This window comes from Hevea brasiliensis, chromosome 4 (assembly GCF_030052815.1).
Source record: "Hevea brasiliensis isolate MT/VB/25A 57/8 chromosome 4, ASM3005281v1, whole genome shotgun sequence".
NCBI lineage: Eukaryota > Viridiplantae > Streptophyta > Magnoliopsida > Malpighiales > Euphorbiaceae > Hevea > Hevea brasiliensis.
The window spans coordinates 81,529,130-81,550,973 of NC_079496.1; the positions used below are offsets into that span (position 1 = coordinate 81,529,130).

General features: G+C 39.2%; 1 protein-coding gene across 5 annotated transcripts in view; it reads left to right on the forward strand.

The window, feature by feature from the left end:
- The window catches only part of LOC110653494 (uncharacterized), a 91,235-nt gene that overhangs the window by 47,977 nt on the left and 21,414 nt on the right, over positions 1–21,844 (forward strand). For all 5 annotated transcript variants that reach the window (XM_021809170.2, XM_021809167.2, XM_058145720.1 and 2 more), the window contains 2 exons: positions 9,958–10,200; positions 10,304–10,437. In XM_021809170.2, the coding sequence (XP_021664862.2) occupies positions 9,958–10,200; positions 10,304–10,437 (377 nt within the window). The remainder of the gene's footprint in view (positions 1–9,957; positions 10,201–10,303; positions 10,438–21,844) is intronic.

Here is a 21,844-nt window from a genome sequence, read left to right on the forward strand (position 1 = left end):
ACCCGTTGCCTTCTGCCTTTTTCTGTGCTTCAGTGCCTTTCCTGTCCTCGTGGCTAGGTGACTTCGCCTTCCTCTCGGCCTTGCACCTATTCCTGCTCCTCCTTGAGCGTCGTTGCCTCGGCCTCTCTTGCTTTGGCAATACCACATCTCTCGGACATTCGGCTACTGGCTCACTCACACAGCCCACCTCTTCCTTGAGTGGTAGCTCCCTCGGCAACACAAACACAATCTTGGCATCCTCCATGCCACTGTCCCGCTCCCCATCACTGCTAGGAACCTCACTCGGTCCAATTAACCTCATGGAACCCAGTGAACAACACGGCAAGCACTCCACGCCTGCTGGCTCCAATGGTGGAGTAGGTAGTTCCGGCTCTTTACCCTTGGCCAAAACCACTGCCCTCTTCGGACAATCTCTCTTCTTGTGCGGTCCCCTGCACCGAAAGCACTTCAACACTGCCCTTGAACCTCTTCGGTCTTCTCCCGGCCTGTGGAAGTCTTTCTTCCCTGCGCTTCCTTCTCCCTTGGATGCGCCTGGCTTGGGTCTCACCACCCTTGCCATAGGGACTGAGAGTGTAGAGTGAGGACTGGTCCCATTCTCTCGGGTCACCAATCTCTTGAGCAACACCATTTCTTCCCGCATACTCTGCATTTCCTCTTGCAACTTCTCTACCCTTTCTTGTGTTATGGAAAGTCAATCATTATATTATTTCTGTGTATATTCTGTATTCTGTATTCCTATTTAGGATTTCTTATTTAGGATTTCTTCCTAATTAGTATAACACAATTATAGGAATCAATTGTATATAAATACCCATGTACAGATTAATTGAAATCAATGAGAATCATCTCTTTCTACATCTCTTTCTACATGGTATCAGAGCAGGCCATCTAGGGTGACTATTTGTTCTCACCACCCAGCTCAGGAGAGACCTTGGCCGCCTACCGTTTGATTCCGATCAACATTGCGGTGTCGCCTCAATCCCCTCATTCCACCAGCGTGTCTTTGTTGCACGATCGATTACACCATTAAAGGACTTCGAGGTTTGGCTCTCGGATCCTATTTGGTATTTACTTGATTTGTGATTTTGGATTATTTTGTTGTCGGCAAGACTTTGGATTAGCGTTTTGGTTAGTTTCTTTGTCTCAACAAATGGCGGACAATAAGAATGTTATTTACGATGTGATTCCGATGATGACTAAGATCACGGAACACAAACTTAATGGTTCAAATTACAGGTGGAGTAAGATCATTAGGGTCTATTTGCGTAGCATTGATAAGGATGATCACCTTACTAAAGATCCACCTCGATGATACACAACAAACTTGGCTAAGGGAGGGCTCGGTTGTTTTTGCGGCTTGAACTCGATTCACGGTGAGGTAATTAGTTTAATTAATCATTGTGAATTTGTTAAAGAATTGATGGATTACTTAGATTTTACGTATTCAGTAAAGGGAATATCTCTGTATTTATGATGTTTGTAAGGCATTCTACCGTCTTGAGAAAGAGAATAAGTCTCTCACGGCTTATTTTATGGATTTTAAGCGGGTATATGAGGAACTTAATGTATTGTTGCCTTTTAGTTACGATGTGAAAGTTCGCGAGCCCAACGGGAGCAACTGTTATGAGTTTTCTTGAGGCCTTCCTTGAGTATGAGGCGCTAAATCTCGATTCTTTCGATTGAGATTTCCTCTTTGCATGAAACATTCACACGGGTCCTTCGTGCAGAGTACCCAATCTTCACACTGCGGTAGTGCTCTTATTAGCCGTAATCCAAATGGACAACAGGGTAATAGAAGAGGAAGTAGAGGAGGAATTACAGAAAGTAATCAGCGTAATGGAGAGGCTAGTTCTAATCGGGACTCAAGAGGAGTCATTTGTTATTATTGTCATGAGCACAGCCATACAAAATATAATTGTCAAGACGACAGAGGAAAAATCAGCGATCACATAAGGCAAATATGGCGTGAGGATTCTACGGTATCTTCCTCTGAGAAAAGCTGTTTTGGTATCTGCGGAAGATTTTGCACGATTTTCCCGATGTCAGGCATCTCTAAAGCCTACGGTTCCCTATCAACTGCGATCATGAGTCGAGTAAATCCACTACATGCCTTGTGTCTTCCTCATCCAAATGGGTTATTGATTACGGTGCAACAGATCACATGAGTAATTCTAGTCTTCTATCCGCTTTTGGTCTAATCCACTTCCTCTCATTACTTTATGCCGATGGTTCTACTTCTTGTGTCATGGGTTAGGCTGCGAATCCGACCGTCAATTTCTTTGTCATCTGTTTTGTGTCTACCAAATTTCTCTTTTAATCTACTTTGTTAGTAAACTTACTCGTACCTTAAATTGTTCTATTTCCTTTTTTACGATCGGTGTTTGTTTGAGGATCTTACGACGGCAGATTATTGGTAGAGGGCGTGAGTCGGTGGTCTCTACATTACGGAAAATCATGTACCGCGGTCGCTTGTTTGCTCGATCTGTAACACCTCTTGAAGCTCATTGTAGATTGGGTCATCCTTCTTTTCTACCATGAAGAAGTTGTGTCCTCGATTTGATCTTTATCGATCTTAGAATGTGAGTCATGTCGGTTGCAAAACATCATCGTTTGCCTTACGTGTCTAGAGTCAATAAGCGGGCTTCATCCCCTTTTGAGTTAGTTCATTCGATGTTTGGGGTCCTTGTTCATTACTTCTAAAGCTGGATTTCGTTATTTTGTTACTTTTGTTGATGATTACTCGTGTTACTTGGTTATATTTAATGAAAAATCGTTACGAGTTGTTTTCTATCTTTTGTGCCTTTTGTAATGAAATCAAAACTCAATTTAATATTTAAATGCGCATATTAAGAAGTGACAATGCTAAAGAATATTTTTCAGACAATTTCGATCTTACATGACACAAAATGGCATTCTTCATCGTCTTCTGTGGATACCCCATCCCAAAATGGCGTGGCGAAAGAAAAATCGGCATCTTCTTGAGGTAACTCGTGCTCTTCTTTTTAGATGAAAGTACCTAAACACTTTTGGCGGATCACGGTTTCTCGGCATGTTTTTGATCAATCGTATGCCGTCTTACGTCCTTAATGGGGATATTCCTTATACCGCTTTGTTCCTACAAAATCTTTGTTTCTGTTGAACCTCGTATTTTTGGTTGTACTTGTTTTGTACGTGATGTTCGTCATGAGTTACTAAATTGGATCCAAAGTCTCTCAAATGTGTCTTCCTTGGGTACTCCGGATTCAAAAAGGGTACATTGTTTCTCTCCTACTCTTAATCGTTATCTTGTTTACTGCAGATGTCACATTTTTGAGTCCACTTCATTTTTTCTCAATCATCCGTGTATGAGAGTCGGGGAGGAGGATGATATCTTAATATATCTTGCCCAATCAATGTCTAGTCCTCTCTCACGGCTGTTTCTTACGTCTCTAGACCTACTCGGCCTCCGTTGTTCATGTTTATTCCGGGAGATTGGAGATTCGACTCGGATCCTCCACGGCTACTTCGTTGGGAGATCCTGTACCTCATCGATCATGATTACGATCTAGATTTACCCATTGCTCTTCGTAAGGTAAGCGTTCATGTACTTACCCTATCTCTTCTTTTGTTTCTTATAATCAATTGTCTTCTTGTTCTCGGTGTTTTGTTACTTCTTTAGACTCTGTTCCTATCCCTAATCATTGGTGAGGCCTTTGTCTCATCTGGTGGTGTCTTGCTATGAAAGAAGAAATGGAGGCTTTAGATGCTAATGGTACATGGGAGCTGTTGCCTTTGCCCTTGGTAAGAAAGCAATTGGTTGCAAATGGGTATTCTGATGAGGTAAATCACGATGGTTCTGTGGCTAGATTAAAAGCACGCCTTGTAGCAAAAGGATATGCTCAGACATATGGGGTTGATTACTCTGACACTTTTTCTCCTGTAGCTAAACTTACTTCTGTTCGCTTATTTATCTCTTTAGCAGCTACATATGATTGGCCCCTGCACCAATTGAATATCAAGAATGCTTTCCTTCATGGTGATCTTCGGGAGGAGGTGTATATGGAGCAACCACAGGTTTGTTGCTCGGGAGTTGGGTAAAGTTTGTAGGCTTCGGAAGTCTCTTTATGGCTTGAAACAAAGTCCTAGGGCCTGGTTTGGGAGATTCAGTGAAACAGTACAGGAATTTGGTATGCAAAAGAGTAAGTGTGATCACTCAGTATTTTATAAGCAATCTGAGGCTGGTCTAATTCTCTGGTAGTCTATGTGGATGACATTATCATCACCGGGAGTGACTCTGCAGGTATTTCATCTCTTAAAACCTTCCTCCAAACCAGTTTGGACCAAAGACTTGGGATTATTAAAGTATTTTTGGGTATTGAAGTTATGAGAAGTAAGAAGGGTATTTTCTTGTCTCAAAGAAAATATGTCATCGATCTATTGACAGAGACAGAAAATTAGGTGCTAAGCCTTGTAGTGCACCAATGACTCCAAATTTACAAGCGTTAGCGAGGATAGTGAGTTGTTTGAAGATCCAGAGAGATACGGGAGATTGGTAGGAAAATTGAACTACCTTCTTGTCACTCGTCCCGACATTGCTTATGCCGTTAGTGTGGTAAGTCGGTTTATGTCTTCCCAACCGTTGCTCATTGGGAAGCCTTGGGACAAATCTTGTGCTATCTGAAGGAGCTCGGGAAGAGGTTTGTTATATGGTAATCATGGGCATTTGAATGTTGAATGTTTTTGAGATGCCGAGGCTGGATCTAAGGTTGATAGGAGGTCAACTCTGGATATTGCGTTTTGTTGGAGGAAATTTGGTGTCTTGGAAAAGCAAGAAGCGAGTGTAGTTTCTCGATCTAGTGCTGAATCGAATCTGAGCCATGGCACAATCAGTATGTGAGGTAATGTGGATATTTCAATTACTAGATGAGACAGGTTTTAAGATCCCCCTGCCTGCGAAATTGTGGTGTGATAATCAAGCTGCTCTCCATATTGCTTCTAATCCGGTATTTCATGAGCGGACCAAACATATTGAGATTGATTGTCACTTTGTTCGTGAAAAGATTCAACAACAGATCATCTCAACAGGACATATCAAAACTGGAGAGCAGTTAGGAGATATTTTCACAAAAGCTCTGAATGGAGCTAGGATTGACTACATTTGTAACAAGTTGGGCATGATTAACATCTATGCTCCAACTTGAGGGGGAGTGTTATGGAAAGTCAATCATTATATTATTTCTGTGTATATTCTGTATTCTGTATTCCTATTTAGGATTTCTTATTTAGGATTTCTTCCTAATTAGTATAACACAATTATAGGAATCAATTGTATATAAATACCCATGTACAGATTAATTGAAATCAATGAGAATCATCTCTTTCTACATCTCTTTCTACATCTTGCAACACACGGTTGTCTTCCTTCACGGTGGACATCTCTTTGGCATGAGCAATCTTCAAGGCTTCGTTTTCACTCACCAACTTGTCTCGGGTTTCCTTGAGTGCAGCTTGGACTTTACCTCGGGTCTCCTCTAACCCCTCACCAAGTTCACTTACTCGGCTCTCCAGCTCCTCAAATCTGTCATCCCCGCGGATCAAGTGGTCTTCTATCCTGTCCACTATCGCCTCCTCACGGCTCAAGTGATCTTCTACCTTGTCCAGCCTCATTTCAATGCTCCCTAACTCCTCTCTCATCCTAGAAGAGCTCATAAACTTGGGCAGCACCTTACTCTTCTCACCAGCTGACTGTCCCACCAATGAAGAACTACCTTGCACAACTTGCACCTTGCTACTGTCTTCTTGCATCTTGTTGCTTGTTTCAGCCATAATTACCGAACACTCCTCAAACTAGGGCTCTGATACCAACTGTCACGGGGGTATATTTTTCGCATCCAAAAACCTCCCAAACCCGTGCGGCACTTGTTCCTCCAACAAGTCAGCCTCCTCAAAAGTCCCACGGATCTCTCGGCTACCAATCTTACACCAAGATACACGGCAACCAATCCACAGACAACAATGTCCAAGCCAAGGAACCTCACGGTAACAATTCTTGCACAAGCCACCCAAAGAACCTCGCGGCTATAAAGTCCACACCCACAATGGAATTACAATGGCCAACCGTTACCCCAGCAACCAAGCAACCAATCTCACACACAAGTCACAAGGATGTCCACGGCAATGACCCAATATAAACCTCCCCAAGGTTCACGGCAACTTGCAAGAATCCCCAAATACCAAGTGTTCCAAGGAAGCTTACGGCCACTAAGTCACCAAAGATCACAATGAACCTCACGTTCACAAAGTTGGCAATCCCAACAACCCAAGTGTCCCACGGCAACAAGGTTACACCCCAAACACAATAATAGCCGAAACACTCAACAACAAGCAACAATGGTGCTAACGGCAACACTTTCAACTAACAAGGGTCTCAATGGCCGAAACTCAACACCAACCCAAGCAAGAGTCATACGGCAACCAAGTTTACACCAAACTTATCAATGGCCGAATCCACAATCACAAGCAACAACAATGATACTCACGGCAACCACAAACTACCACAAGTAACCTCACGCAAGCAACACTCAATCAACTCAAGCAAGAAGTTACAATAAACCAAAAGTAACTAACCTCATGGCAATGACACACAAGGCAGCAAGCAATCCCAATAGTGCACATCAACAAGTAAGCCACACCTCAATACCATGCGCTTCAAGCAACCAATAATGGAATCCTACGCAAGGCAACCAAGGTCACACGGCAACAAGTCCCACAATGCGCATGACCAAGCCACAAAGACAACCATTCAACAACCCATACGCAAGGCATACACAAACCATACAAACCATGCGCATCAACATGCCAAAGAAAGGTAGAAGAGCAAGAGTAACCAAAGTAGAAACTACTTCTCTTATTCCTTTACAAATAACTATACATTTGCCAAAGGAAAACAAAGAACTCTCAAAGCTCTCAAAGTGTGCTCCCGCTCACTCAATCTCACGCACTCTCTATCTCTACACAAATGAGGGAACAAACCCCTTATATTTACATGCCGGCTGCCCACTCATGATGGCCATTGTGTGGCCCAATTTAAAACACTATAAATTGTACACATAAAATAATATGGGAAGGACAACAAGGGCTGGCTGCGTTTGACACCTCAAACAGCCGTGGCATTTCAAATGGCCAAAGGAGGGAAACTTTGGCGCCTCACCATTGGCCCCCAAGTGGGCTGGCCACTCCTTGCGCCCCACATGGGCTGTTGGCCATTCACGCTGCATGTTGGGCTTCCAACTCACGCTGCATGGATTCAAGATGGCCATGCACGTAGGCCATCCATCCGCTTGCCTCTTCATGAACAAGCCACCTAGCGCTTCATGCAACCAATCACTTGTCAAGGCCATGTGGGCTGCACCATGTTAATTTCCCCACGTAAATTCTTCATGGCCCATGCATGCTTCACTTACCAATTCACGTTGCATTTTACCATAGTGCGCCACTTACTTGGCTTCACGCTACATGGCATGTTCTCTCACATTGCATGGATTTCATTTTGGTTCCTCACGCCACCTTGCATGTTTCTTGGCTCCATTTAGGCGTGGCACATGGCCATTAATTCCACATGTCCCGTGGATGGTTGACTTGGGCCATCAATTGTGCGCCCCATTATCTTACCCCATGTGCCGCCCATTAGTGGCTCACCATGCACAAACATATTAGGCTTCACGTGGAACTCCACTACCACAATTACCATGCATGTTCCTCACGTAAGCCATGCCCATGCAACATGCACATGCATGTGATTTCCCACTCACACTTCACATGCTATCCACTAATGCACCTCATGCCATTTAGTGCGCCACTCCAATTGCCCATGCAATTCACGTAGCTTTCCCATGCATCATGACAATTCTCATGTGGACCATGCCATGCAAGCTCACGTCCATTTAAAGGAACCCCATGCACAAGTCTCACGTGAAATTCCCCCATGCAAAATACCATGCAGCTCATGTCCCAACTTCCCACAATAATTCGGCCATGCACACAATTCCGGCTTCACTCGGTCGGCTTCACTCGGGCAGCTTCCAGCACAAAATTCATTGGACTTCTCGGGGCAACAAAAATGGGGTGACACACGCGTCGGTGCATGAGATAATGGCGAATGACGAAATTGGTGTGTGCGGTCACACGCTTCAAAATCCGGTCACGGGACTTTGTGGGTAGGGTTGCCGGTGGTCTATCATCCTTCCTAGGTGGGCGGTGAGATCCAATGTTACCTTAACTAGGTAACCTCACACCAAAGAGGCTTTGAAGAAAAGGGGACAGAAAACCTTTCTCTAATCTGGAACTAATAGCCCATTGCTCTGATACCATGTATGTTAAGGAATTTTTTATTAATTTTAATTGAGCATATACATAGGTATTTATATACAAAATTGTCCTACACTAATTAGGAATTCTACATATTAGGAATTCTACACTAATTAGGAAACATATATTAATAGGAATTCTTATAAGATGAGGTAACCTCGCTATATAGGGCTCTATCAGGATGATATTCATAACATGAAAGATAGAGAAGGCAGAGAAAGAAAGGGAAATATGAGGAAAGAAAGTCCAATTTTAATATATTAATTTTAAACATTATAATTCATTATAGGACTTAATTGTAGCAGGTGGTCTGTAATTACAATATGTTTTTGCTGATTGTAGTTCCTTTCTTCATTTTTGAGGACAAGAATGATTTTAAGGAGGTGGGGAATGTTATGATTAAGCAGTTAGTAAATGATATAAATAGTCATTTGCATTGTAATTGATAGGCATTCATCAAATCAATAATACAACAATTATTCTCTCTAATTCTCCTCTCTCTCTCTCTCTTCTTCTAATTCTAGTGTTATGGTGTTCTGAGATTCTGCTATGTAACATGCTCCTTTGATATATCTAAGAATGCGAATACTGCATTCCAGTGACAATCACTTGGAGCCTGAATAAACTGACTAAACATGCTTACAGTAAAGGAAATGTTTGGTCTTGTGATTGGAAGATAGTTGAACTTACGCACCAACCAATTGTGATTGTATGATAGTTTTAATCAAGGGGAGATATGGAAGGGAGACAAGAGAATGCAATGAAAAAATTCAGATTTTTTTAAAAGTTTCTTAATTACTAATAATTCTTTTCAAGGTCTAACATTCAAATATATCACATCATATGATTACTTGAAAAGATTTTTTAATAAAATATTTGCCATTTTAGTAATTTGAGAGTTTGAATACACGCTTTTTCAAACCTGGCTACAACACTAATTAGAAATGAAAGTTGATAAAATTAAAAGATTGGTCATAATTGCATATTTGAGCAAAAATTTGGAATTTTTTTGTTCATTAACCCTATTTTCTAAAAATGTATGCTATTTGGTATTTCTTTACTTTTTGTTATAAAAAATGTAATGAAGTCAGTATTAGAGTTTTATTTGTATGTAGTCTGTCCTTGCATAAAAATGTAAATATGGTTATTAATTCAAGTATCATACATAATATATTAATGATGGACCATTGACATCAGTTATAAAAAGTGTGATATTTTAACCTATTTAGTTAAAATAGAATGCAAGAATATACTCAGTAATTTGAGCTCGGATAATTTAGTCCTGTTATAACAAAAAATAAAAATAAAAATAAAAATAAAAATAAAATCCCCAACAACTACTAGCTAATGGAAGAAAAAGCTGGTTTTGACCCGTATAAAACTAATAGCTGTTACCAAAGATGTTTTGGTTCTGCAGTTGTTGGTTTGGGCATGAACAGGTAGCCTTTGCTCTCAATTACTGAACAAGCATTCCCTTGAACATGCAGTTTACTAGTACAGAAGTTTTACTTGTGATTTTATTTTTATTTAGCTTTTATAATAATTTTTAGTTATCTGTTTTATAGCACCTGTTCTTTTACGTATTGAAATTTTACTTTGTGGTGGATGCAGTCAATAGGTCAAGTGGTTTCTGTAGACATGAAGCAGATCACGCTTGTTAAAACATTATTAGTTGCTCGTGACACATTGCTTGAAGGGCTACAAAAACTTAGCAAAGCCATTGACCAAGCTATTGATTTAACTGATTTTTCCAAAATGAATGATGAGGGGATGTTTGATTGCATCTTGCGACCAAATCTGAGCACTGCTGATGGTGAAGTTTCAGGACAAGGCAAGCCACAAAATGTTCTTGAGGTCCTTTCTTTGTTTTGTATAACAGATAATTCTTTATTTTATTTTATATTTTATTTTAATTTTTTTTATTAGTTACTGACTTTATGCTCTTTTCTTGAAACAGAAGTCAAGCAGCATTGCAGATTGTCGAAATGATGTGTTGCCCTGCACTTTATCAGAGGATACTGTTGTTAACATTTTCCATTCCCTGGGTGCTCAATTATCGTACTTATGGAACACTTTTCTGCAGTTTCACAGGTTTGCCTTAAACTAAATTGTCACAATGAACTGAGCTTTGCTGTATTTCCTTTTAACAAGTTGAAAAGCGTAAGTTGTAGCTTTGCCTCTTTGTTTAGATGCATCAAAGTTGAACACCATTAAAATGTAAACCGGGCATTAACTTCTTCACACTTTTCTGCAGTTTCACAGGTTTGCCTTTAAATAAATGTGAATATTCGATCAAACTTCAAATTTCATAAAACTAAAAATAATGATAACTAATAGTACTAATATATTAAAACTTAAATAGTCTTTTAACGTTTTAAAATTAAAGTCGAGCAATTATAAAATAACTACTCTTCAATCTTCATAAAGAGTAGCATCATAATCTTCATCCTCTTGATACTTGTCTTCTAAATCAATATCTTCATCATCTTTCTAATCTTGAAGAACTAAAGGAATATTATTTAGTTTTCAAGTTAGTGGATGATGTTTTCCCTTCCTTTTGGATAGATCTTCAAATAGGTATAGATGCAAAATTTTTTCTTTTGAAAAATATAATAAGAGAGTGGTAGTGTTGAAAATGGAAATATTTGACGTTTGTGATATTGGATGTGGTGGTTTGATGAGATTTTGGCAACTAGTTATCACCAACGATACTAATTTTAAAAAGTTGCCAGTACGTCAATATCGGATTCTGGTAGATCGACAAATTTCGAGTTGAGTGGTAGTGCTTTTTGTTAATGAAAGTGCTTGCTGAAAGTGAAAATTGTTATAGAAGTCGATCGTTGTAGGATATACTTATTAAGAAAGAATTCCTAACAAATGTAGAATTCCTAACCAATGTATGTGTGTGTGTGTGTGCGCGTGTGTATACATCAATGAAACAACTTTTCTCAAATGGTATCAGAGCAAAAAGTGAAAGATCGAAATAATTAGTTTGAGATTACATTTTTGCTTTGTACTTGGCCCTTTTGGCTTGTGACCTTGTTTCTCTACCTTACAACCCTATTCTCTAAGTCATCCATATAGGGTGTCTTGTTTGCATCACCGCCCTTCTTGTTAGAGATCTTAGCCATTGATCGGCATTTAGTTAAGTTCTGGTGACCGGACGTGTAGCGTGTGGCTCTCACGCGCCGTCCATTGTTATGCGCCCTTGGTCCATACGCAGGCGCATGTGGTGTTCTTCGGCAATTTTTGGCGGTTGGATCTCTCCCGTCATTGCCTCAACTTGGAGGTTTCAACCTCGTAGGCTGTGTTGGGTTTTGGGACTTCTTTCATGGTGGTGCTTCAGAACTTGGCTACTGTGTGCTTTCAGATTACTGTTTCAGAGGGTATTTGCTACTTCCAGTACTTGGAGGTAGTCTCTTGAATATTTAGGGTTGCAGTCTGTGGATATTTAAAGGACAATAGCTGAGGGTGAGGCCAAGTTTATGATTCCTGATGAAGTTCCAGTGATGACTAAAATCATTGAACACAAGCTCAACGACTTGAATTACCTGGAATGGAGCAAGATAGTTCGGATTTATTCGCAGAACATTGATAAGGATGATCATTTCACAAATGATCCATCGAATGATGATACTAGGAAAGCAAGGCTAAGGGAAGATGCTCGTTTATTCTTACGGCTTCAGAATTTAATTCATAGTGAGGTAATTAGTCTTATTAATCACATTAAGGAATTAATGAATTATTTAGAATTTTTGTATTATAGCAAGGCAATATTTCTCGCATATATGATATTTGCAAGGTATTTTATCGACCTGAGAAACAGGATAGGACTCTTACAACATATTTTTGGAATTTAAACGTATTTTTGCAGAGCTTAATGTTCTGTTACCATTCAGTCCTGATGTAAAGGTGCAATAAGCTCAACGTGAGCAAGTGGTTATCATAAGTTTTTTTCTGGTTTACTCTCATAATACGAGATTGCTGAATCTCAGATTCTCTCTAGTTTAGAGATTTTGTCTTTGCATGATACCTTCACACGTGTTTTTCGTATAGGGGGTACTCAATTTTCACAATCTACTAATGGTGCTCTTTTTAGTTGAAATGTGAGTGGACAATAGGGAAATAGAGGATGATATAGAGGAGGGGTTACTAACAATAGAAATAATCAACGTAATGGAGAGGTTAGTTCTAGTAAGGACATAGGAGTCGTCATTTGTTATTATTGCCATGAGCCTGGACACACAAAATGTTATTATTTGAGACTTTAGAGGAAAAATCAGCGATATTAGGTGGTGTAGAAAGAGATGATTCTCATATATTTCAATTAATCTGTACATGGGTATTTATATACAATTGATACCTATAATTGTGTTATACTAATTAGGAAGAAATCCTAAATAGGAAATCCTAAATAGGAATACAGAATACAGAATATACACAGAAATAATATAATGATTGACTTTCCATAACACTCCCCCTCAAGTTGGAGCATAGATGTTAATCATGCCCAACTTGTTACAAATGTAGTCAATCCTAGCTCCATTCAGAGCTTTTGTGAAAATATCTCTAAGCGCTCTCGGTTTTGATGTCTGTTGAGATGATCATTGTTGAATCTTTTCACGAACAAAGTGACAATCAATCTCAATATGTTTGGTCCGCTCATGAAATACCGGATTAGAAGCAATATGGAGAGCGACTTGATTATCACACCACAATTTCGCGAGGGTCTTAAAACTGTCTCATCTAGTAATTGAAATATCCACATTACCTCACATACGATTGTGCCATGGCTCTGTATTCGGATTCAGCACTAGATCGAAACTACACTCGCTTCTTGCTTTTCCAAGACACCAAATTTCCTCCAACAAAAACGCAATATCCGATGGTTGACCTCCTATCAACCTTAGATCCAGCCAGATCGGCATCGAAAAACATTCAACATTTAAATGCCCATGATTACCATATAACAAACCTCTTCTGGAGCTCCTTCAAATAGCACAAGATTTGTCCCAAGGCTTCCCAATGAGCAACGGTTGGGAAGACATAAAGCGACTTACCACACTAACGGCATAAGCAATGTCGGGGCGAGTGACGATAAGGTAATTCAATTTTCCTACCAATCTCCTGTATCTCTGGATCTTCAAACAACTCACTATCCCACTACTTGATTGTAAATTTGGAGTCATTGGTGCACTACAAGGCTTAGCACCTAATTTTCTGTCTCTGTCAATAGATCAAGGACATATTTTCTTTGAGACAAGAAAATACCCTTCTTACTTCTCATAACTTCAATACCCAAAAATACTTAATAATCCCAAGTCTTTGGTGCAGCTGGGTTTGGAGGAAGGTTTTAAGAGATGAAATACTGCAGAGTCACTCCCGGTGATGATAATGTCATCCACATAGACTAGCGGGAGAATTAGACCCGACCTCAGTTGCTTATAAAATCTTGAGTGATCACACTTACTCTTTTGCATACCAAATTCTGTCTTGCTTCACTGAATCTCCCAAACCAGGCCCTAAGACTTTGTTTCAAGCCATAAAGAGACTTAAAGCCTACAAACTTTACCCAACTCCCCGAGCAACAAACCGGTGGTTGCTCCATATACACCTCCTCTGAAGATCACCATGAAGGAAGGCATTCTTGATATCCAATTGGTGCGAGGGCCAATCATATGTAGTTGCTAAAGAGATAAACAAGCGAGCAGTAAGTTTAGCTACGGGAGAAAAAGTGTCGAGTAATCAACCCCACATGCGAGCATATCCTTTTGCTACAAGGCGTGCTTTTAATCTAGCCACAGAACCATCGAGATTTACCTTTCTTGTAAATACCCATTTGCAACCAATAGCTTTCTTACCGGTGGGCAAAACCAGTTCCCATGTACCATTAGCATCTAAAGCCTCCATTTCCTCTTTCATAGCGACACACCGGCGAGGATGAGACAATTGCCTCACCATGATATTAGGGATGGGAATAGAGTCTAAAGAAGTAACAAAACACCGAAAACAAGAAGACAATTGATTATAAGAAACAAAAGAAGAGATAGGGTAAGTACATGAACGTTTACCTTTACGAAGAGCAATGGGTAAGTCTAGATCAGAATCATGATCAGTATGAAGTCTGAGGATCTCCCAGAAGTAGGCGGTGGAGGATGCAGTCGGGAATCTCTAATCTCCTGGAATAAACATGAACAACGGGAGGCCGAGTAGGTCTAGAGACGGAAGAAATAGGCTGTGAGAGAGGACTAGACATTGGTTGGACAGTATATATTAAGATATCATCTTCCTCCCCCTGACTCTCATACACAGATGATTGAGAAAAAAATGGAGTGGACTCAAAAAATGTGACATCTGCAGAAACAAGATAACGATTAAGAGTAGGAGAGAAACAACGGTACCCTTTTTGGATCCGGGAGTACCCAAGGAAGACACATTTGAGAGACTTTGGATCCAATTTAGTAACCTGCGGACGAACATCACGTACAAAACAAGTACAACAAAAAATACGGGGTTCAACGGGAAACAAAGATTTTGTAGGGAACAAAGCAGTATAAGGAATATCCCCATTAAGAACAGAAGGCATACGATTGATCAAAAAACATGCCGTAGAAACTGCATCCGCCCAAAAGTGTTTAGGAACTTTCATCTGAAAAAGAAGAGCACGAGTTACCTCAAGAAGATGCCGATTTTTTCTTTCGGCCACGCCATTTTGGGATGGGGTATCCACACAGGAAGACTGATGAAGAATGCCATTTTGTGTCATATAAGACTGAAATTGTGCTGAAAAATATTCTTTAGCATTGTCACTTCTTAATATGCGCACAGAAATATTAAATTGAGTTTTGATTTCATTACAAAAGGCACAAAAGATAGAAAACAACTCAGAACGATTCTTCATTAAATATAACCAGGTAACACGAGTAATCATCAACAAAAGTAACAAAATAACGAAATCCAGTTTTAGAAGTAACAGAACAAGGACCCCAAACATCAGAATGAACTAACTCAAAAGGGGATGAAGCCCGTTTATTGACTCTAGACACAGAAGGCAAACGATGATGTTTTGCAAACTGACACGACTCACATTCTAGTATTGATAAAGTCAAGGCGAGGACACAACTTCTTCTTGGTATACAAAGAAGGATGTCCCAATCTAGAATGAGCTTCAAGAGGTGTTAAGGTACTGGAGCAAACAAGTGATCGCGGTACATGATTTTCCAGAATGTAGAGACCACGTGACTCACGTCCTCTACCAATAAAGCGCCGTCGTAAGATCACGAAACAAACACGATCGAGAAAAAAGAAATAGAACAATTTAAGGTACGAGTAAGTTTACTAACGAAAGTAGATTAAAAGAGAAATTTGGTAGACACAAAGCAGATGACAAAGAAATTGTGAAGTCGGATTCGCGATTCAGAACCCATGACACAAGAAGTAGAACCATCGGCTAAAGTGATAGAGGAAGTGGGATTAGGTGAAAAGTAGATAGAAGACTAGAATTACTGTCATGTGATGCATTGCACCGAATCAATAACCCATTTGGATGAGGAAGACACAAGGCATGTAGTGGATTTACGACTCGTGATCGCGATGATAGAGAACCGATAGGCTTTAGAGATGCACGATCTTGGGAAAAGCGTGCAAAATCCTCTGCGGATACCAAAGCAGTTTTCTCGGAGGAAGATCTTGTAGAATCCTTTCTTTGTCATATTTGCCATCTGTGATCGCTGATTTTCCTCTGAAGTTGCGGACAATTATATTTTGTATGGCTGTGCTCATGACAATAATAACAAATGACTCCTCTTGAGTCTGATTAGAACTAGCTTCTCCATTACGCTGATTATTTACATTTGCTGTAATTCCTCCTCTACTTCCTCTTCTATTACCTGTTGTCCATTTGGATTACGGCTAATAAGAGCACTCTTGTGTTGTGAAGATTGGGTACTCTGCATGCGAAGGACCCGTGTGAATGTTTCATGCAAGAGGAAATCTCGAGCGGAAAGAATCGAGATTTAGCGATCTCATATTACGAAGGAAGGCACAAGAAAACTCATATGACCAGTTGCTCCGTTGGGCTCTTTGAACTTTCACATCGAACTAAAAGGCAACAATACATTAAGTTCCTCATATACCCGTTTAAAATCCATAAAATAAGTTGAGAGACTTATTCTCTTTCTCAGTACGGTAGAATGCCTTACAAACATCATAAATACGGGAGATATTCCCTTTACCAGAATACAGAAAATCTAAGTAATCCATCAATTCCTTAACAAATTCACAGTGATTAATTAAACTAATTACCTCCTTTGTGAATCGAGTTCAAGCTGCAAAAACAACCGAGCATCCTCCCTTAGCCAAGTTTGTTGTGTATCATCGATGGTGGATCTTTAGTAAGGTGATCATCCTTATCAATGCTACGCAAATAGACCCTAACAGTCTTACTCCACTCCAGATAATTCGAACCATTAAGTTTGTGTTCCGTGATCTTAGTCATCATCGGAATCACATCAGAAATAACATTCTTATTGTTTGCCATTTGTTGAGACAAAGAAAACTAACCGAAACGCTAATCCAAAGTCTTGTGACAACAAAATAATCCAAAATCACAAATCAAGCAAATACGAAATAGGATCCGAGAGCCAAACCTCGAAGTCCTTTAATGGTGTCTTGGATCGAACAACGACATGCAGTGGTGGAATGAGGGGATTGAGGCGACGCTGGCAATGTTGATCGGAGACGAAACGGCCGGTCGGCGGCCAAGGTCTCTCCTGAGCTAGGTGGTGAGAACAAATAATCACCCTAGATAGATGACCTGCTCTGATACCATGTAGAAAGAGATGATTCTCATATATTTCAATTAATCTGTGCATGGGTATTTATATACAATTGATTCCTATAATTGTGTTATACTAATTAGGAAGAAATCCTAAATAAGAAATCCTAAATAGGAATACAGAATACAGAATATACACAGAAATAATATAATGATTGACTTTCCATAACAGGTGGCAATATGGCAGCAGAAGATTCTGCAGTGTCTTCCCCCTTTGAGAAAATTTTCTCAGTCTTTGCAGAAGAATTTGCATAGTTCTCTCAGTATTAGGCATCTCTAAAGTCTACCAATTCCTCAATCACTGTTATCGTTGAGTTAGGTAAGCCCACTACATGCCTTCTGTCCTCATCCAAATGGGTCATTGATTTTGGTGCTATAGATCATATGACAAGTAATTCTAACTTTTATCTTATTTCTAGTCTTTCACTTTCCCTTCCATATTTACTTTAGCTGATGTATTAATTCTTTTGTCATGGGTTTTGGAACTGCGAATCCAACATTGTCCTTATCTTTGTCATCTGTATTATGTATACCTAATTTCTCCTTTAATTTACTTTTTGTTAGTAAACTCACTTGAAATTTAAATTGTTCTATTTCTTTTTTCCCTGATCATTGTTTGTTTTAGGATTTTATGATGAAGAATATTATTGGTAAAGGGCATGAGTTGTGTGGTCTCTACATCCTTGATAGACGTGACCCGCGATCTCTTGTTTGCTCCAGTACCTTAACTCCTCTTGAAGTTCTTGTAGATTGGGCCATCCTTCCTTGTCTATCCTGAAGAAATTATATCCTTAGTTTCAATCTTTGTCAGTATTAGATGTGAGGCATGTCAGCTTGCTAAGTATCATCATTTACCTTTTGTGTCTAGAGTCAATAAACGAGCTTTATCCCATTTTGAGTTAGTTCATTTTAATGTTTGAGGTCCCTATTCTATTACTTTTAAACCTAGATTTAGATATTTTGTTACTTTTGTGGATGATTACTTCCGTGTTACATGGTTATATTTAATGAAGAATCGGTATGAGTTATTTTCTATTAAAGCCTTTTGTATTGAAATTAAAATTCAGTTTAATACTTCTGTACACATGTTAGGAAGTGATAATGCTAAAAAATATTTTTCTGAGTACTTTTAGACCTATATGATTCAAAATGATTGACGCAGAATATAGTCCTAAAGATTCCTAAAGATTTTAGGAGTATTTATTTTAGGAAAAATATAGAAAATAAGAATTTTTGTTTAATACGAATTTTAATTTTTATGATTGTGTATCCTAGATAGATTAGGCTCCTAATTAAATTGGGATTCTTCAATTCCTAATTATGATTGAATTAGGGTTCTCTAATCCTAATAAGATTAAGATTCCTAATCCTATAAATAAGACCTAGGTTTTTTATTGTTGGCAGTTTTTGTTATGACAATTTCTATAAGTTTAATAATATTTTAAGAATTAGTTCTCTTTTCTTCAAGGATTGGTCATTGATTTTTCTTTGTCTTTGGTTTTTTCCCTTTGTTCTACGTCAATTTTGGTATCAGAGCCAGGTTCAATCCAAATTTCTTTAGTTTTCGCAAACTTTCAAATTAGTGTTCTTGCCTTCTAAAACCCTGAACTTTCTTCATTAAATTTTTGCCTTTTAGTTTACTGTTTATTCAAAAAAAAAAAAAATCGTGAAATATAGAAACCCATAAGCTACCGCCACCTTTTCTCCTATCCACCATCTTCCAGCCTCCCAATAGTTGCGTTGCCACCGCCAAAAGACTTGGCAGCCAGTGGCGAGTCCAAAGGTCTCCCTCCGGTCACCGAACGTTCACTGGAACTCTAGATTCGATCGAGTCAAGTGATGACCCGAAACACGACTAGTGAGTTTTCTGGCATCAGTGCTTCCCCGGTTGCTCACCGACCACCAATCTACCCCTTGGCGTTGATGAAACTTGCATTAGACTCCTCAGTTGTAAGATCCGACCAGGTCGGGTCATTAGATCCATCGGATAAGAGGTGAGCTCACACAGCTTTAGTGAGCCGTGTTACACCTGATTTGCTCCTACTCCTGCCACATTAGCTTGACATGTCATCGCCACGTCAACAACTGAGCGCCACATCATCACTGCCACGTCAGCCAACCACAGCCACATCATCCTGCCACCTCATTGTCACATCATCAATTGAGTGCCACATCATGTCGCCACATCATCGACATGTCAGCCAACCATTGCCACATCATCCTGCCACCTCATCAACATGTCATCCACTGATTTTGACATTCTGAGTTCGATTTTGGTATTCGTTTTGGCAGAAAACGACTCCAAGGGGCTAAATTTTGTGTTTTCGGTGAGGTACGCTTTTCTACTTGAAACTTGATTATTATTCATAAATTGGATAGTTTTGTAAGGTATTTTAGATCCAAAAATTTGCTTCATAATTTGGCTTACCCATTAAACATTAGCCTTACATAGTTTCTTCCCTTGAATTTGTCTTTTTACTTATATTCAATCCAATCACCCATAACCTTGACATAAATCATTAAAATTGAATTTAGTATTCCTATTGGTGTGTGCTTGCATTAAGTTTGTTATTTGCATTAATTATAATAATTTTAGTCCGCTTAGCATCCATTATGACTAAAGATAAGCACCATGCTTCTACCTCATACCCACCCCCTAATTCCACATTTCATGATTAACTTGAATTTGTTGAATAAAAGAGACAAGTGGAACAAATTGTTGAACATCTAAAAGCTATGGACAAACCAACTATAATGGAAGAAGGGTCTGTTCAAGCTACACGTAGGGCCACCGCATTCTGTTGAGTTTGCACCTACTGCAGTTTATACACCAAGCACACAAAATGCATCGCATAGGGGTAGTAATGTAGCAGCAAAACAAGTAAGGTTTAATCCTGTTGGTAATATGCCTTTGCACTTTGAAGAAAGGACACATATTGGTTATGATGAGCATGTTCTTGATGTAACACCAAATATACATTTTAGACAAGATCCTCATTTTGAGCATTATGATCATAATGGTAGGGCCTTTGATAGAAACTATAGGCAATCTAATCCTCATGGTAGACTCTTTGATAGAGACAATAGGCAACCTCCTAGATATGCTAATAATGAAAATGTTGATATCACTAGGAAGGTCAAACTAAATGCTCCTGAATATGATGGAAAATTGGACCCTGATGCTTTCATTGAGTGGTTAGATAGGATAGAGGAGTATTGTGATTTTTATCATGACTGATTTGGAGCGTGTTCGTTTCACGAAAATAAAATTGACTGGAGCTGCTAGAAAATATTGGCAAAGTGTTTAACGCAATATGGAACGCTTGAATTAGCCTCCAATTACTCAATGGGCTATCATGAAAAGTAAGTTGAAGAAGTATGTACCTAGCTATTATAAGGACAATATAGCACATGAGATGATGAATCTTAAGCAATCAACCTCTAGTGTTACTGAATACATGGAAAAATTTGAGGAAATTTTGCTTAGATGTGATTTATATTGTTTTTCAGTTGAGAACCCTTTTCTTGTACTTCATCGGTTTATTAATGGATTGAGACTTGACATTCAAAAGGAACTCAAATTGCATTCTCCTGAAACAATAGAAGAAGCCTATCACAAGGCTTTAGAGATTGAGAGTTATTACCAATTCCTCACCTCTCGTAGGTTTGATTCACAGTCAGTTAGATCATATCAATCTAAATCTTCTCCACAATCCATAGGTCCAAGTTAATATAAAACTGTGTCAAAATCAACTTTCAATCCTAAAGATAGTGTTATGGAAAGTCAATTACTATGTTATGGAAAGTCAATCACTATATTATTTCTCTGTATATTCTGTATTCTGTATTCCTATTTAGGATTTCTTATTTAGGATTTCTTCCTAATTAGTAGAACACAATTATAGGAATCAATTGTATATATATACCCATGTACAGATTAATTGAAATCAATGAGAATCATCTCTTTCTACATGGTATCAGAGCAGGTAATCAATCTAGGGTGACTATTTGTTCTCACTACCCAGCTCAGGAGAGACCTTGGCCGCCGACCGGCCGTTTCAACCCCGATCAACATCGCCGGCGTTGCCTCAACCCTCTCATTCCACCACTGTGTGCTGTTGCCTGATCCAGTATACCATTAAAGGACTTCTGAGGTTTGGCTCTCAGATCCTATTTCGGTATTTGCTTGATTTGTGATTTTGGGTTATTTTGCCGTTATAAGCACTTTGGATTAGCGTTTCAGTTAGTTTTCTTTGTCTCAACAAATGGCAAACAATAAGAATGTTATTTCTGATGTGATTCCGGTGATTGCTAAGATCACGGAACACAAACTTAATGGTTCGAATTACCTGGAGTGGAGTAAGACTGTTAGGGCCTATTTGCATAGCATTGATAAGGATGATTACTTTACTAAAGATTCACCCACTGATGATACACGACAAACTTGGCTAAGGGAGGATGCTTGGTTGTTTTTGCAGCTTCGGAACTCGATTCATAGTGAGGTAATTAGTTTAATTAATCACTGTGAATTTGTTAAGGAATTAATGGATTACTTAGATTTTCTATATTTTGGTAAAGGGAATATCTCCCGTATTTATGATGTTTGTAAGGCATTCTACCGTGCTGAGAAAGAGGATAAGTCTCTCACGGCTTATTTTATGG